The following is a 19160-nucleotide window of genomic DNA, read 5'->3' on the forward strand; positions in this document are numbered from 1 at the left end:
TAAGAATTAAAGATGTCATACATAGAAGCATACAATTAATAATAACAACAGTAAAGCTAAGTGCCTACAGATCTAGAATGGACTGCTTTTATATACATCATCTCCTTTAAACCGAATGTCCTCACTGTAAAATGTGAGTGCTAATACACACTTGGTTTAACTTCCTGTGTTTAGAAAGTTTTTTCCCCACTAGACCAATTACTTATGCGGTGTGTCCTGCTGTGGCTGGATGGTCACAGGGCTGGAGGAAGGGCCTGGCTTCACCCATCACACTGTACCCAGGGCAAGGGAAGGCCTTGCTTGAACTTGAAGTTCTTTTTCTATCATCTGGTTCACCTCCAGCACACTCAGAGCCTGCATGGACCAAGCAGGGCAGCAGGAAACTACCTTTTCATCCCTCCTAAAGGCATTCAAATCCAAATCTTACTGAAATAGCTATTGATCCTCTCCTCTGACCATCGGAGAAACAGAAAATCAGTGACCTGCTCACTTCATCCGTGGATGAAGCCTCAGTTTCTCTGGGAGAATAAAATCACAAGACGGTGACTCTTCCAGGGAAATGAGTGCTCTCCAGTCCTCACGCACACACACTTTCTTTGGTGGTAGTGGCAGTTACAGAATTTTTGTCCAAGATAAAATACATATAACATAAAATTATACTAGTGTAATATAAACAATGCTTATTAAGCACTTATAATATGTCAATATAATACTGAAAACTCAGCAAGTGTTCATTTCCTTATGTCAATTTACATATGAAGAAATAAACCTGCTTAGAGTGAGTTCTTCAAGGTCACACAGAATAAGAACAGAGAAAGCCAAGGGTTATCCTCTGATCCATTTCTAGTGGAATACGTGGCATCTCTAAGATGGAGGTGCACTTCACTGGTGGGGTTCACACCAGTCTCCTAGCAACACCACAGCTACTGCACATTAAAAGCGGCTTTGCGCAGGCTCTGCGCTCGGGGCTCTAGAGCATCTTCAATCCTCACAAGAACTGTAAAGGGGGGCTGTGAAAATTATTTCCACTGCAACAATAAAGAAACTGAGGATTTGGAAAGTTAAATCATTTTCTCAGAACTACTGATGTAAAAGCACAAGCTAATGTCTACTGGCTGATTTCCAAGGAGGAAGAAAAGAATATTGTAATAATTAATTTCTATACTAAGTCAGTGGCTCTCGAACCAGATACTAGACACATAAAACCAAGCACTCCAGGGCTCAGGGGTACAGAATTGTACTTACTGCATTTAAAGTAGGCTGTTCACTGAGAGAGTTAGATTTGGAACGAAGAGTTGGCTCCCTGAAATGAAATAAAACATCCTAAGATAATACAAAATCTATAATCACAAACCCAAATTAAGATGGCTTAAAAACATTGCTTTTGAAATGTTCAACTGAATAGCTAAAACAGAATTTTAACTCCTCTTTATTTGTATAGTCTTTGAAGGCAACCAAAGCTGAGCAATCTTTCAAATCCATTCCGCTTTCTCGTTCTGTCTTCATGCCCTTTGCCCAGCTTTCCCCCAGAGTTCTGCAGATATTCTCACATCACTCTCACAGACTGTTAATCCACTGCCCAGCTTTCCCCCAGAGTTCTGCAGATATTCTCACACCACTCTCACAGACTGTTAATCCACTGCCCAGCTTTCCCCCAGAGTTCTGCAGATATTCTCACACCACTCTCACAGACTGTTAATCCACTGCCCAGCTTTCCCCCAGAGTTCTGCAGATATTCTTACACCACTCTCACAGACTGTTAATCCATTGTCAGAAGAACTGATGCAGCATTTTCCCATTTTCCTGATCCTGTTTATTTTTTCTCCAATTATGTAAAATTGACTGCAGTTTCAAACTGTATCTCAGGAACCAGGCTGAAGAATCCTAGAGCTTGCCATGGCCCTAACATCTTACCCAGATTTGAGAGGCAGTGGTATGGGTGGTGTCACAACAGGGTCACCTGAGAGGCTGTCAGCAGTAGGTATGGGGGAGGGTGCTGCAGAGTCCCTGGAGCTCACACTGTGGCCATCAGAGCCAAAATCTCTAGCCAACTTCACCTGGGGTGAAACAGAATGTACAGGCTTACCCTTCCATACGCAGAAGACAAAGGAAATGGTTAGTTACAATCTGTATGTATGAATGAGGGCAAAGGTGCTTTTCCAAACGGGGCTATAGCTTTGTAGCTGTTCTGCTTACACATTAATGCACTTCCATGTCACTAAATATTTATCTTCATTGCTTTCAGCTACTGAAAAGTTTGTCTAACTTAGAGATCATGCTCTTTCTTGCTATGATCTACAAGGTAAAGTCTCTAGAGGATTTTTGAAACATAAATATACATGCTATTATAAAAACCTATTTCACTTAATTAGATGACTTATTTCTATCACAAATAATATGCTTTAATGTTTAGCTCTATGTCTAGATCTTTGCATATAATCTTAGATATTTCCTGAGTACAAATTCCTGTAAGTTAAATTATTGGATAAAAGGTATACTCCTGGGCCCGGAAGATTACTAAGTGGGTGAAAGCACTACCCATCAAGACCGACAACTTGAATTTGATTTTCATAATCCACAGAGTGGAGAGAACGGATTCCTGTAAGTCGTCCTCCGCCCTTCACATGTGTGTTATAGCATACACACACGCACACACAGAGTAAATGTTTTTAAAGAGTATGCTCACATTTTAAAGAGTTTTGCATAAATTATTAAATCACTTTTGTAAAATCTGAACTGGTCCACAGGCACAGCAGTCTATAAACCTTTCTCGACTCCTTGACATGCTAGGTAAGGGTTATCATTATCAGTTTTGTCAACTTAATATGCTTGTCAGGCTCCAATTGTTTGTTTAAAGATACATTTTTATTTTTAAATTATGCATAGATGAGTGTGCCTGCATGACTTTATGTGCAGCACTTGCACACAGTTACTGCTAAGGCCAGCAGCAACTGACGGATCCTCTGGAGTTACAGGCTGTTATGAGCTGCTAATGTGAGTGCTGGGAACTGAACCCGGGTCCTCTGGGAAAGCAGGAAGTGCTCCTAAATACTGAACCATCTCTCCAGACCTCCTTTTTCTTTCTTTTTTTTTTTCCCAACTCAAGGTCCTCTTGGCTTTTTGTCCAATCAGCATTTAAAATATTACAAGGCATTTTTAAGTGACGTCTATTTAGTAGATACTCTCCCCTCATCTCCCTCCTCCTTACCCCATTCCCCTTCATTTTCCCTCTCCAGTCTCTTTTCCACTCTCAAGTATGCTTTCTCTAATTTCTCTCTCTCGTTCTTTGAGACAGAGTCTCACTATGTAGCTCTGATTGTCCTGGAACTCACTCTATAGACCAGGTTGGACTCAAACTCACAGAGATCCGCCTGCTTCTGCTTCTCAAATGCTGAGACCAATGGCATGTGCCACTATGCTCAGTTTTAATTTCTTGATTACTGGTAAAGTAGAAAACTTTTGGTTACGTTTACAAGTCAGTATTAACAGTTTTAAACTAGTTTGTTGTCTGTCATTACCCATGATTTATTTCCCCAAGCACAAAGAAAACTCTATAAGATGTTTAAAAATAAAAAAGGCAGCTGGGGGACATGTGGTAAGAAGATTAGATTGGCCCAGCAAAGAGAAAGGCCTCCCATTAGGAGGGCCACCTACATATAGTCATCCTATGTATTATTTGTACTATATTTTATAGTTTATAGTCACCAGCACACCATTTAAACATAACAATAACAAGGTCACTTGGGAGAAGGAACTATAAAATAACCAAAATTTTAGTATAGAAATTATAGATATTCAAAGACGGTCTCACTGTGTGACCCTGGCTGGCCTGAAACTCATTAGTAGATAAGTTTGGCCACAAACAACTCACTAAGATCTGACAGCTTTAATCCCAAATGTTGGGATTAAAGATATGCACCACCACTCCTGGCTGACAAGATTTTTTTTTTTTTTTTTGGTTTTTCGAGACAGGGTTTCTTTTTTTTTTTAATTATTTATTTATTATGTATACAGTGTTCCGTCTGTCTGTATGCTTGCTGGCCAGAAGAGGGCACCAGATCTCATTACAGATGGCTGTGAGCCACCATATGGTTGCTGGGAATTGAACTCAGGACCTCTGAAAGAGCAGTCAGTGCTCTCAACCTCTGAGCCATCTCTCCAGCCCAAGACAGGGTTTCTTTGTGTAACATTCCTGGCTGTTTTGGAACTGACTTTGTAGATCAGGCTGGCCTCAAACTCACTGAGATCCACCACCTGCCTCTGCCTCTCAAGTGCTGGAATTAAAGGTGTGTGCCACCACCACCTGGCAGCTACAAGACTTTTACACACTAAAAAAAGACAAGATAATGAACTCCAAGTCCATTCTCAGAGAAAAGCACTCAAGATTTCTTCTAAAGCTTTCAGAAATTCCTATGAACACATGACCATATACATATATATATATAGTATATGTGTTTATATATACATATATGCAAATATGACTATTATGACTATGTATACAAATACATATGGTCATTATTAACACTCACCACCTACCAGCATGTCCATGTAGGTTCTGAGAACTGAACTCAGACCTCATGCCTGAAGGCAAGGATTTAACAAACCTCCCTACCCTGCCATTTCTATTTTTAAAAAGCAATCTGTATCTTCATATCTGATTTACAAGCGTAACACAGGTCAGTTTCACTTACCCGCCTAACTTCTACCTCAAACACCAAGATTGAGTCTGTTGGCTGGGCCCAGCCTATCACTCCTTCAGAGCCAGCAGCACAGGCTGAAGGAATGATAATTAACCGTTTTCCTCCTTTCTTCATGCCCAATAGTCCATCCTCTAAGCCCTATAGAAACCAGAAGTGGGGAAAAACTTATCAGACAAAAAGAACATGCACACAAACACATAAACTTACACATATACACCACACACGCAATAAACAAACTAAAAAAAGGAATAAAAGCTAGCATATCTGGAGTTGGGCAAACATTTAAATGCTGGGGGGCAGAAGTAAATACTATTAAAAGAGTGGAAGCTAACACATATTAATCACATCTTTCCAGGTGCTATGATTAAGAATTTCACCTGCTTATTTAATTCCATCTGCTTGTTTAATTCATGATTGCTGGCATAGCCTTCACTTAAGTAAGAAAAGAGAGTTTTGGAGGTTCAATAGCTGCATTAAAGACCATACACTCAGTAGGTATAAAGCTGATGCTGGACATGAGATGTGTCTAACTTCAAGGAGTATGCTTTAACTAGTTAATAGAAAAAGTCTCTAAAGAATTTGGAGGGAACAGGCATAGGCAATGAAGAGAAAAAACCTTTTGCACATGGATGAATAGACCCAGCACATTCCCAACACCATGACACTGGTCACATGCTAAAATACTCATTGATAAGCAAAATTCCCAACTCAAATCAAACAGATGAGAAGCGAGCATTATGGCAGTTGCTGGAAGAAACAGTGCCATCTCTCCATTAGGCTGTGGGAACAATGGAATAATTTCATCACAGCCTTAGGAGGAAAAAGAAAGGGAGGATCCAAGAAAACAAATGCACTTATCTTCAGTATAAGAAGCAAACATTTCTCCAATGTCAACAGTGTAGAAAACACCTTCCTACCCTTCAAACAAGCATTTCCAGATTCTAGAGGTTAAGGACAGGTTAGGCATACTACAACATTTAAGCTAAATTCCAAAACAGGCTTTTACCTTGACTACTTTTCCTGATCCCAATTTCAGGCGAAGTGGTTTATCTTTGTTAGCAGTAGAGTCAAAAACCTGTCATTTGGTAAAATAAATAAAGTCAAGTCAGTTTCAAAAACAATAATAATCATGATAATCAACTAACAGGAAATGACAGGTATAATAATGGGCACCTAGCTTCTGAGGAAATTAAAAAGATAGGACTACATTATGGTTGGAGGTTATCACAAAGAATGTCCCAGGAACAAGGGTTTTACCAAACTGGAGAGCAGCACACTTCTGGCACCATCAGCTGAGCACCTTTTCATCTATAACAAATGTTTTCATTTGGTGCTGATACAGTCCTGCCAGGAAGTTGGGATGAGGATTACTAACCTCCTTGTCCGGGAAAACCAAGAGTTTAACAGATTTGGTCCAGGTCAAACCGGGATACAACTGGACTTAATCAGCTCACCATCCTTTTTTGATACAGGTTTTTACTATGTAGCCCCGGATGGCCTGGAATTCACTATGTAGACTGGGCAGGCCCCAAACTCATAGAGATCTGCCTGCACCTGCCTTCCAAGTGCTGGAATTAAACATTGATGCCACTACGGCCCACACATTCACACTTAAGTCATACAATTCTTTCTGTCTTTTGAGAATTTAGTATTAAAAACAAACTTTTCAACATATTTACAGTGTCTGTTAAAAAGGAAATGGTAGCTAGACACAGTGGTGTGATTTTAATCCCAGAACTCTGGGGAGAGGGCAGAGGCAGGCAGATCTCTGTGAACTCCAGCCCAGCCTGATCTACCTAGCAAGTTCTAGGCCATCCAGGGCTACATAGTGAGCCTTTTTCAAGAAGAAAAAGAAATATGGTGAGAAGTTTTAAAAATAAGATTTATTTCTTAAAGATATATTCAGGTTTAAAAGTGGTAGTGAGGACAAGACACACACATCAGTTATCCTTGGGAAACTGTGTCCCTCCTAGATAGACATGAGGTGGGTGTGGGGCACTGAGCACATCTGCACAGGAGCTTTTCATGAATGTGCCCCAAAGCAGTTGTGGACACGGATCCAGCCCTCACAAGGGTTCTACTAATCAGAGTTCACTTTCCATTGCACATGGAAGGTCGCAGGCCACTTACACAGAAAGAACTTGGGAAATAAAGTCTTACCTGGCCCAGCACCTGATTCTGAAGGAGCCAGCCTGTATAGGTTACTTCCAAAGAATCTCCAATGTCTACTGCAGGACCCTCTGCTGCAACCAGATCCTGACATAGCACTGCATCCAAGGAAGAATGGCTATTGCACTTGGCCACACACACCTGCAAGGTCAAAATCAGAGCACCATCAGCTTGGTTTAAGCTTCATACATACCCATTCAATCACCACTAATATTCCTCCTCAAACAACTGCATACTAACAAGCAGGTAACAAGTTTATTTTTTTTTTGGTTTTTTTTAATATTTATTTATTTATTATGTACACAATATTCTGTCTGTGTGTATGACTGCAGGCCGGAAGAGGGCACCAGACCTCATTACAGATGGTTGTGAGCCACCATGTGGTTGCTGGGAATTGAACTCAGGACCTTTGGAAGAGCAGGCAATGCTCTTAACCTCTGAGCCATCTCTCCAGCCCAGGTAACAAGTTTAGAAGTAAGCCATTCCAAAGTTAGTAATCTGGCCAGGAATCAAGGTGCCTAAGAAGACAGCATTGGAGTCAGGATATCTGGGTACAGATCCAGGCATTGCCAGTTCTTAGTTCTGACCTACAGCAATTAACTTAATCTCCACATATCTATCTACCCATTCCCACTTGCAAAATGAAGAAGAGCTTTGCAAATCGTATAGGGCGGCTATGAAAACTAGACAGGCCAATTCAAACAGAGTGCTTAGCAATGTGCCTAGGAAATAAAAGTAAGTATACAGAGGCTCTGATCTCATGATCTAATAATCAACTCCCAAAGACCTAACCTCCTCCTACCATCACCTCAGTGATTAGATTTCAATAATCTCCTAGGGAAAGGCACATTCAAACCATAACAGAGAACATCCATATTATAAGCGTCCTAAATAATTTTTCATGAGGTGGAAAGATAAAATACAGAAAATGTAGAACTCTTGAAGGAATACACAAACTTACACTTATTATACACATTTTAAAAAGCAATATAATGTGTTAATATGTGTTACTCTGGGTTGATGTAGGATAGTCTTTCTGTATGCTGTGAATATGTGTTGCTCTCATTGGTTGGTAAATAAAGCTGCTTTGGCCTATGGCAAGGCAGGATAGAGCCAGGCAGGAAATTCAAGCAGAGATACAGGAGAAGAAGGGCGGAGTCTGGAAGACTCCAGCAGCGCTGAAGGAGTGAGATGCTAGAGCACTGGTAAGCCATCGGCCATGTGGCAATACACAGAACAGATATGGATTAATTTAAAGATAAGGGCTAGCCAGTAATAAACCAACCATTTATAATTAATATAAGCCTCTGAGTGATCATTTTAAAAAACGGCTGTAGGGACAGAGAAACAGTCGGGTCCTTACACTGGATAGCAAAGCCATGCGTGTGTGTTATATGCTTGTGGGGGGTAACACGGATTCTAAGGGCACCACCACTCTTGACTTTCTCTTTGTCACACAGTTCTAGGGATAGAACTCAAGTCCTCATGCTTACATGACAAGCACTTTACCAAGTAGCCTTTAAATGAGTTTTTAGATGTTTTCTAGAATGAGTTTATAAAATTTCAAGTCTTTTGAAATGCTACTTTTGTGGGTTCCATGTATCTTTAAGAAAATTGTGTAGCAAAAAAGGTAAGGATTTTTGCATGTATAGATGTGTGTGGTATGTGTAAACATGTGTTCACATGTGTGGACACATGGATATGAGGCTGCATGTGTCTGGAGGTCAGAGATTAATATTAGATGTCTCCCTTGATAGCTATAATTACTGAGACAGGGTCTCTGGCTGAACCCACAGCCCCCTGTTCTGTTAGTCTAACCAACCAGTTTGCTCTGGGAATCCACCTCTGCCACACTCGTCTACCACTTATTTGAGTGCTGGGGATGTGAACTCTGGTCCTTACACTTGCACAGCAACAAGTATTTTAACACCTGACTATTGCTCTAGCATAGCAAAAAACTGTTTAATCAAATAAGCTTTTATTTCTCCATTTTTCCCTTTAAACATTTCCTCAGGCAATTTCAGTAAGAACTTCTATTCTTTTCCTACAACACAGCAAGTTTAGTGGGTTCTTTACCTTGTCATTGATAACACAGAGCAGTAATGGTTTTGCCATAACGTAAGTAAGGAAGACTCCAAACAAGTGCTCTGGCTTTGCACAGGAAAGAGGAAGAAGACATTACCTGTTTATTGAACGCCACAGCAGCCTTCTCTGACTCAAACATGATAGACCAGTTTTGTCTCTGGTCATCATAAAAGGTGCTGTAGTTATTGGACCGAACCTAGAAAAAGAAAGTGTGGGTAATTCAAGCAGAGCAGCACATGGGTAACTCGACTATCTCAGCTCACAGAGCATGACTGACTCGGGACTCGGAGAGGTAGTAAGGACCCTCCCTCCCCAGCCTCCATTAGTCCACGGTCCCAAAAGGAGCCAGGAGACCTTTTTGAAAGGTTGCTTACTGATGTCCAGGTCTGAGCAGAGGATCTTTTCCTACCAGGAATATTTAGGGTCATCTTTCCCACAAACCTAAAGGGGCTAGTGACTCCAGCATGAGGGGCTCTTACCATTAGCTCAAAGTTCAGATGAATTGTAGCAACAGTCACTGGCTGCTGCTGACTGATGTAAAGAAGAATCCTATACTGTAATCAAACACAATGGACAGAAAAAGAAAGCAGATGTAAGACATGAGGCTACTGTTCAGTCTGGGAATACGATTCTTCATTGCCCACTTTAACTCTTGTCATTCTGGCCTCACTCTAACCATAATTAACAATAGCTTTATTTTGTTGGCATTTCCATTCGTGTGAGGGGTAACTAAGAGATGGTGCCTGGATGTTTTACAGAAGATACAAGCTAAATTGGGTGGTGCGTGCCTGTAACCCCAGCACTTGGGAGGCTGACACAGGAGGACTGCCATGAGTTTGAATTCAATATGAACTTCAGAATGAAACTCTGTCTCAAAAAACAAACAAAAAACACCAATCAACCACCACCAACAACAACAAAAATATTCTAAACTTGAGGGAGAAATCACATAAATGATATGTGTGTGAATTTTCACATGTATATGTGCCCATGTAGAATCAGCCAGATTGAGAAAAGACCAACGTTTCCTACATCCTAATAGCTTCCTCTGCCCCTTCCTATCATAATCTCTCCCTACCCCAGGGAACCACTACTATGACTCGGTCACAGATCAATTTCACTATAGTTAAATCACTATAAATGATTCTAGATCTTGATTTTTGTCCTGCTTTTTAACATAGACTCGAGCCCTGTTACTTAACAATACTTGGTTCTCTATCATACACCACTATTATTCTATATGAATACACCTCAGCTTATTTACTCACTCTCATTCAGGTTGTGTCCAGTTGGAAACCATTATGGACAGAGCATCTGTGAACTTTCTCCATGTTTTCTAGAGGACATGGACATATACCTCCTTCTACCTAATGAACTTCTTTCCAAGTTTCTCATAGTAACAATGCATTAATAATGGATTCCCTCAACTTTTGTTTGTTTGCAAATTTATTTTGTCCTTATTTCTTACTGGTATTTTTCTTGGTATAGGACTACACACAGAGAGTCAGGATTATAGCAAGAACTACAGCATGTACTTAGAAAGATCATGGGTAAGAAAGATCATGGATGGGAAACCTCAGTGGAACTCTGAAGCACAGCTTACTTCAATACTGAGGGGACTTAAGAGATGAGTGAACAGCCACAAGGCAGAATGCCCCACTCTCTAGGACCTCTCAGATGGGACAAAACCCCAGGCCCCTCCCCCAACTCCCTCGGCTTTTCTAGCCAGCAAGCAGGAAAAAAATAAAATAAAATCTTGAATTTTGCATGTAAATGGATGGAATTAGAAAACACTATCCCGAGTGAGATAACCCAGACCCAAAAAGATGGATATGGTATGTACTCACTCCTAAGTGGATACTAGTCATAAACAAAGAATATTGAGCCTATAGTTCATGAACCTAGAGAAGCTAAGTACTAAGGTGAACCCAAAGTAAAATATACATAGACCCACCTCGAAATTGGAAATGGACAGGATTGACTGGCAGGGTTGAGAGCATGGGGGTTTGGGGAGAGGGAAGAGGGGAGGGTAGGAGGAGAAGAGAAGGGGAGAGGAGAACTTGAGGAAATGGGATGGTCAAGATGGAAGAAGAACAGAGATGAGAGCAAGGAGAGAGATATCTTGATTGAGGGAGCCATTTTAGGGTTAGTAGAAACCTGGCTCTAGAAAAATTCCCAAGAATGTAAAAGGATGACCCCACCTATGACCCTGGGCAATAGAGGAGAGGAGGCCAATCTTGACTTGCCCTGTAATCAGACTGATGATTATCTTAAATATCACCATAGAGCCTTCATCCAGCAACTGATGGAGGCAGAGGCAGAGACCCATATCAGAGCACTGGACTGAGCTCCCAAAGTTCAGTTAAGAATGGAAGGAACGAGAATATGAGCAAAGAGGTCAAGACCATGATGGGTTCACCCACTGAAACAGTTTACCTGAGCTAATAGGAGCTCACCAGCTCCAGCCGGACTGAAAAGGAACAAGCATAGGACCAAACTAGTTCCTCTGAATGTGACTGACTGTTGAATTGCTGGGGCAGACAAAGGGGCCACTGGCAGTGGCACCAGGATTTATCCCCACTGCTTGTATTGGCTTTTGGGGAACTGGTTCTCTTTGGATGGATACCTTGCTCGGCCTAGATATAGTAGGGAGGGCCTTGGACCTTCCCCAAAGCAATGCCTTACCTTTTCTGAGGATTGGATGGGGGTGAGGTGGGAGGGTGTGTGGAGGGAATGGGGAGGGGAGGAAGTGGGAACCTGAATTGGTATTTTTTTAATCTAATAAATTAAAAAGTTTTAAGTAAATAAGGAGAGAAAATTCAAGTTAGTAGAATCAGAAGTGGTGTTGGGGAACGTAAATAACGATTCTGCAGAAATAAAGAGAGCCTGTTTTCTAGGACTTGACATGCCTAGGGCCAGTGCAGGGCCTGGAGGTGTGGAGTCTGTGACATCCAAACTCTAAAGTACAGACAGAGTGCCCTATGAGCACTGCTTCAAAGTCTTCAACACAATCCTGCTGCACTGAGTCCAGCAGCATACGAGAAGAATTTTGCAGTGTGGCCAAAGGGTGTGTTTATTCCTGGATTTCAAGGATGGTCAGCAGAATTCCAGGTCTATCCCCGAGGCCTCTGCTTTCCTTGTTTGCCCTGAGCAAGAAACACCTAATTTCTTGACTCTTTTGTGACCCAGTCAACTGCATACTTTCCTCTTCAGGTTTGAAGATAAGCTGGGACTTATGATCACGCCGGAAATGCTGCCAAAGTTGTTTAGTTTAATGATGGAAAACATAGGTTAACTATGTTGGTAATCAGAGAGAAAATAGTCTTGGCCCACAGCCAAGTCTCCTAAACCTCATCTAAATTTCATAGCTAAATCCTCTCTTTATGAATACACCTAGGTAGAATAATTCTTTCCTTGACTTAATCTGATCTGATTGGAATTCTTTCACCAGCGGAGAGGCTCTGTTAAAAAAATATTCTTAACAGTTGGAGGTCCCATGAAGCTGGATCTGTTTTTCCCAATGGGCATGGCGCCAACGTGTTGGAAAATGCCCCAAGCTCTCAGCCAGACTAGACTGGCTTTGGACTCTATGCAGGTGGGGTCCCCTGGGGTGACCCATTCATTTTTCAGGCTTTTGTTGAAGTCTTGGCCACGCCAGAAGTCTGATCCAGGCAGCTAAAACCAAGCCTTTTGCTGAGATAGGACTTGGGTGTCGGGAGATGTTCCTCACCGACTTCTCATGCACCCCATTTGTGACTCAAGGGCTCTGTTCGTGGATGCATCTCAACAGGCTTGAGTCACACAGGCAGGAGCTTCCAGTGGGTCCTTACAATTCCAAGCCAATTATTCAAACGCCCTTAAGCAGCCTTTTACAAAAATATTCTTTTAAATTGGGGCTGTTTAACCTAAATTAACAACACTCCAAAAGTTCCTAGCCGCACGCTCTCATCCCGCCCCCTTTCGTCTCTTCCTCTGTGCTGATTCATACCACACACAGTTTGTCCTCCCATTCTGCCTCTTCTCTGCTGATTAATACAACGCAGTTTGTCCTGCCCCCCCCCAAAAAAAAGAAAAATCATGGATGAACTTTGAGGGTACTGAGCTAATAAAGCAAGTGAATCACAAAAAGATAAATATCATACGAGTTCACTTACATAAGGCTAAGAATGACTGGTGCACGTGCATTATACATCAGTTAAACCAACAGAAACTTCACCCTATGGGCTAGAGACAAAATGGCTCAGTGGTTAAGAGCATTTGTTGCTCTTCTACAGCACCTGCGTTTAGTCCCCCAAATCCAAGATAGGAGACTCAAAACCATCTGTAACTCTATCTCCAAGGTAAAAGACATCTTTGGGCCCCTCAGCTACCTGCATGAATATGCATATTCCCACATGTAGACACAAATACTTACACATAACTAAAAATAATAAAATAAATATTTTTAAGAATAAAATCTGATGTGTATTCTATTTTTCAAAGTGAAGGGCTGATCACTACAATGGTAAACTGAAGTGGCCGTAAGAGGATCATGCTGGAGGGTCGACTCAGTGGAAGCACAGTTGTGGCTCCTAATTCCTAGTGCCTGCACATGCTCCCAACTCTCCTAATTCAGTTCCAGAGGGTCCAGTGCTCTCTTCTCGCCTCTACGGGCACCACACCCTCACTTGGTACAAAGAAAAACAATGAAGGTAAAATATTCATATACTTAAAATAAATAAACAAATCTTAAAAAATTTTTTACAAACCAGTCTGCTTCTAAGTTGTCCAAGGTTTTGGCTAAGTGCCTAGACAGTCTCTAACTCCTTGGTTCTTAAAGTTCTACTCAACAGACTTTTAGCTGAGTTCTTTAGCTACTTCCCCATAAAGTTCAAAATCTAGCAACTACAAGGAGAAGAAGACAGTTGTCACTTGTCCTCTCCCTCTAGAAATGTTTCTATTACGCACCACAAAGCTGCAGAAATTGTTGACTCTGGCCCAGTGCCTGGACTTAATACCACCCCTGACCTCAACAAATGTTCCACAGGGGAAAAGCCATGTAGAGCTGCAAGACTCTAGGCTGTTAATTTCTCTTTTCTTGAGCAGTTTCTGCTTGTGTCACCTGAAGGCAGCTATATGCTCAAGGTATACAACAGAGGCGCCCCATTGCTTTTTTTCATTTATCTTCCCTTCAACATTTCTACAGCTCCCCAGGAGAGTTTTTTTTTAATCTAAAGAACTTACAATATAACTGATGCAATTTATCTGTGTCTTTCTTCTTTAAGACAGGATCTCACTGTGTAGCTCTAGAAAACCATATCTCCCTTGAGCCTACAGAGATCCTCTGGCATCTGCCTCTCAGGTCCTGTGTGTGCTATCGCCAGCTATCAACTTTTTAATATAAATGCATGCTTTGTCTCTTCATGTATGTCTGTGTACCATGTCTGTACCTTCTGCCTGGTGTCTGTTGAGGCTAGAAGAGAGCATTGGATCCCCTTGAACTGAAGTTATAGACAATTATGAGTAGAAACGTGGATGCTGGGAATTGAATCTTGGTCCTCTGAAAGGGCAACGAGGGCTCTTAACCACTGAGCAATCTCTCCAGTCCCTGAAATTTACTTTATTTTATGTAAATGAGTGTTTTGCCTGTATATATGTCTATGCATCACATCCATGCAGAGGCAGAAGAGGGTATCAGATTCCCTGAATTGGAATTAAAGACAGCTGTGAGCCAATATGTGAGTGCTGAGAACCAAACTCAAGTCCTCTACAAGAGAAGCTGATACTCTTAACCTCAAAGCCATATCTCCAGCCCTTTATCTGCTTCTTTATAATTGCTTCTCCAACTTACTACCTTTTTCTAGCCATCAAACATAGTGATATCTCACAACTAGAGTCCTAAGATCCAAATTGTCATCTCTAATTAATAGGTCCAAATAATAGTCAGCCGCAGCTGCTAAGACACAAAACAAGATACAGCCAGCCATCATTTGCTTCCTAATGGGAAGATGGCTGTTGGGGAATATTAATTTGAGGCATGTTTCTTTTGTTTATGTTGCATTTGTTTAACTCTGTGAAGCTGTGTTACTGTATCTGTCTGAAACAATGCACGCTCTCTCTGTCCGTTCTTCTTCTCCCCCTTCCTCTCCCCACATAACTCCCCTACCCTTACACCCTCCCAATATCCACTCAATAAACTCCCCATACCCCCCCCAAAAAAGAAAGAAACAAGTCAAGCTAAGGCCAGGCATTTATAAGAAATAATAAGTCTCCATGTGTGATTTATTTGGGAGCTGGGTGGCAGGTCCACCAAAGAAGCAAAGAGCAAAAGGCCTAAAGAATAATGAGTAAAAATAACCAACAGATGGAAGATTCAGGGACACAGGAGCCAACTGCAATGGGTAACCTCACTAGATGTTGATTCAAATGGATGTACAAGAAGAAAAACCATAGCGGCACAAAGAAATGTGAACACTTCCTGGTAATGACTGAGATTAAAATGTACTGTGAACTTGTACCACATACTTGTGTTTCAAATTTCCTATACTTGTTTTTGTGTGTCTTACAGCTTTGTCCATTGTATCAGTCACCAAGGGCAACTAATCTTAGCTGTTTGCCAAGAAGTATGAACCCTGTGTTCTCTGGGCCTCTGAAATGTGAAAATTTCTTATGTTTAACTCAATAATGTCTAACTCAACATTCTGGAGAGGTATTTGAACTGGATTACTAACTTAAAGAAGTCAGGCTTGGAGGTATTTAGTGACATCCAGTACACTTCACACTGCAAATGTACAGTAATCAACTGTTCAACCTTGTTTTCAGACTTGCAGAGGATAAATATTGGTCATTAACATAGGCATAAACATGGAATGTGTTGATGGTACAATGAACGATCATTCCCCAATGAAGAGCATCCTTGACAGTTGACCAAAGCTTTCCAGCTCTAACACTGGAACCATCACAAAGAAAATGTCTAAAGCAAACATTCTGAGCAGCTGCACTTGCTTTAATGATGACAGCAAGCAAACCGAGGCCATCTACTGAATCCTGAACAGTCAGAGTTATCATTAGTAGCCACTCTAACCCTCTGACCCATGAGCCAGATCAGGCAGAAAAAAACCAAAGCTCTCATATTAACAATACGTGGGGCTTCTCACCTCTCTGGTCGTGTGGTTCCCCAGAACAGCAGCTCCGAATTTGCCCTGCTTTGCATATTGACCATTTATGCTATTGAAGCAAGAAAACAACAGATATCAGGACCCCTCTAAACCATGAAGGCCACACTCTCTTTTGATACAACTAGGCATCTTGCCTGGAGAAGAGGACAGAGGTGGGTAGTTTTTAATCTAAAGCTCTTCTGCAACTTCTTTTTCTTTGAGACAGGCTCTCATTGGCATAACTCTGGCTGGTCTGGAACACACAGAGGTCCTGCAGTCTCTGCCACCCAAGTGATAGGATTAAAGTGAGTGTGATCACACCCAGCCCCACCCTCTTCATTCTCCAATCATCTATTGTCCACAGTATCCCTGAGAAGCTGCTGTGGAGGGCCCAAACACTAACAGCACAGACAAGATAACGGTGAATTCCCTAAGGCTCTATCTAGGCAAGGGCTAAGGAACTAGGCTGCAATGGGTGAGCTTCTGAGAAAGGACAGGAACTGCATCCTATGCTTCCCAGCTTCCATAGCTCAGTGCTTTCTCTCCCAACTACTTACTATCGGTACGCATGCACTGCAGTCGCAAACAGCACAGATGAAATGCCTGTAGTGGCTGCTGCTGGTTTGGGTGCTGTCTGATTTCCTGAAGATGCAGAAAACAAAGGTATCATTCACTTTTTTTTTAATTTTTAATCACAAAATTAGCCTCAAAATTTCATTTCACACTTTCTGGTTAGAGTAACAATGCTTTCATTACCACTATCCTCATTGGATCCAGAGAGAGAGCTCCGTGACCTTGTCTGGTGGTGAGGAAGAGGCTCTAAGTGAGAGCTGTACACATGACAGTATGTAGTGAGCCGGACAGGATCGCCATTACAAGATGGCGCCAACATCCTGTCTTGTTGGTAATAAACAACTCCATATTTGGCTATGCCTTTGAGAGCTGCGCTCCCCGCTTCCCGCATGCATGGTGGATGAGGATCCTCGAGCCTATCCCGAAGCAGTCTGGTGTCAGCTGTTGGTGGCAGCCAATCACAGGGCGACCCGTGTGCCAATTCCCTTTAGAAGCAGCTGCCTAAGTGTGCCTCCCCCCTTCGCTTCCTGCGCCCCTTCGCTTCCTGCGCCCCTTCGCTTCCTGCTCCCCTTCGCTTCCTGCTCCCCCTTTGCTTCCTGCTGCCTCTCCCCTTTGCTCCCTGTCCCTCGTCTTCCTGCCCTCTCGTTCCCTGCCCCCCATCAATCAAGGGCACTCCAGTAAAGCGTGATCTGAGTGGAATCCTGATGTGGTGGTCGTTCTTCTTCCCCGGTCAAGAAGTCCACCACAACAGTAGATGATATTAGACTCACTCCAGTCCCAACACCAGACACCACAAATTTTATGGCTAGAAAAGAAGTGTTGTCTAGAAAACAGAGCCATACTACAGAGTTCTTTTCTCAATGCTCTGACAACTGGGGTATATAAAAGTAAACCTATTTCCCTCTTCTAGAACAGGGAATTTAGTGTGACAGTGTGGATAAAAGTTCCTGGAAGAAACCCCACCTGACCCTGAATCTCCTACAAGGCTGATAAACTGACGAGAAGGCCAGTGATCGGGCTGAGACAAGAATGTTTGCAGGCTCAGAGCCTAATTACAGCCTATGCTGAGCTGTCTTCAGTCTGCTTAACAGCCCTCCCTTGCCCACTCGTGTGTCTAATCTAACATCCTGGTGACTAACACATTGAGCCTTTTGGGATGTATTAACTTAAAAGAACACGAGCTTCTACCAACCACAAAGCTAAGAATGTCATCAGATAGCATCTGAGGCCCACAACAGATATTGTCTCAGTTTGTTTTAACCTCATGACTCCATCAATGCCCCAGGAACACCCCCTCCCACCCCGTTAAGACTTAAAGCAATAGAGGAGAGGGTGCCCAAACTGGCCTGGCCTGTAATCAGACTGATGAATATCTTAAATGTCACCATAGAACCTTCATCCAGCAACTGATGAAAGCAGAGGCAGAGACTCGCATCAGAGCACTGGGTGAGCTACCAAAGTCCAGCTGAAGAGTGAACGGAGTGAGAATATGAGCAAAGAGGTCAAGATCATGATGGGTACACCCAACGAAACAGTCTACCTGAGCTAATGGGAACTCACCAACTCTGGACTGACAGGGAAGGACCCAGCATAGGACCAAACTAGACCCTCTGAATGGGGGTGACAGTTGTATGGCTGGGGCAGACTGCAGGGCAACTGGCAGAGGCACCAGGATTTATCCCTACTGCTTATACTGGCTTTTGGAATCCATTCTCTTTGGATGGATACCTTGCTCAGACTAGATATAGCAGGGAGAGCCTTGGACCTTCCCCAAGCAATGTGCCTTACCCTCTCTGAAGAGTGGGGGGATGGGGGGATAAAGGTGAAGGGAACAGGAGGAGGGGAAGTAGTGGGAACTGGGATTGGCATGTAAAATGAATAAAGATAGTTTGTTTGTTTTTTTAAAAAAAATAAAATTTAAAAAATAAAGAAAGAAAACATAGTAAGTAAATAAACAATGACCTCCACAATCATGTGAAAAGTTCCTCCATTTGTGACTCTCACCACACTGTAACATGAGGTTTGAGAAGGCCTGAGTCTGTGATCCTGGGCCACAGTGGCTCCTAGCTGACTTACAATAAACTCTGTCCCTTTGAGGTGATGGCTGTATTTTTGCATCAATGTTTAAACTACACCCAGTAGTTAAAACTAATGTTTTAAAATGGCACATTAAGGGCAAATTGCATTCTGTTGTGTAGTAATATGAGCGGCGGGGCTGCGTTCCCAGCACCCCGGCCGCCTGCTCGGCTAGCTTATGCCCCGAAATAACAGCACACAAACTGTATTCATTTAATCACTGCTTGGCCCATTTCTATCTAGCCTCTTCTAGGCTAATTCTCACATATTAATTTAGCCCATTTCTAATCATCTGTGTAGCGCCCCTAGGTGCGCTTACCGGGAAGATTCTAGCCTATGTCCATCCTGGGTCGGAGCTTCATTGCGTGCGTCTGCCTGGGAGCTGGGAGCATGGCGTCTCCCTGAGGCGTCTGCTCCCGAG

At 42.4% G+C, this 19160-nt stretch overlaps 1 protein-coding gene across 7 annotated transcripts in view; it reads right to left on the reverse strand.

Annotated features, from left to right (window-relative positions):
* Fkbp15 (FKBP prolyl isomerase family member 15) overlaps nucleotides 1-19160 on the reverse strand; it is a 66095-nt gene that overhangs the window by 33488 nt on the left and 13447 nt on the right. For 4 of the 7 annotated variants that reach the window (XM_075944833.1, XM_075944832.1, XM_075944834.1 and 1 more), the window contains exons 3-11: nucleotides 16648-16732; nucleotides 16091-16160; nucleotides 9434-9508; nucleotides 9052-9150; nucleotides 6861-7010; nucleotides 5707-5775; nucleotides 4692-4838; nucleotides 1915-2057; nucleotides 1246-1303 (exon numbers count right to left, since the gene is read on the reverse strand). In XM_075944833.1, coding sequence (XP_075800948.1) covers nucleotides 1246-1303; nucleotides 1915-2057; nucleotides 4692-4838; nucleotides 5707-5775; nucleotides 6861-7010; nucleotides 9052-9150; nucleotides 9434-9508; nucleotides 16091-16160; nucleotides 16648-16732 — 896 coding nt within the window. The remainder of the gene's footprint in view (nucleotides 1-1245; nucleotides 1304-1914; nucleotides 2058-4691; nucleotides 4839-5706; nucleotides 5776-6860; nucleotides 7011-9051; nucleotides 9151-9433; nucleotides 9509-16090; nucleotides 16161-16647; nucleotides 16733-19160) is intronic. The other 3 variants (XM_075944837.1, XM_075944835.1, XM_075944836.1) reach the window with 1 other exon arrangement.

Source organism: Microtus pennsylvanicus, chromosome 13 (assembly GCF_037038515.1).
Source record: "Microtus pennsylvanicus isolate mMicPen1 chromosome 13, mMicPen1.hap1, whole genome shotgun sequence".
Taxonomy (NCBI): Eukaryota; Metazoa; Chordata; class Mammalia; order Rodentia; family Cricetidae; genus Microtus; species Microtus pennsylvanicus.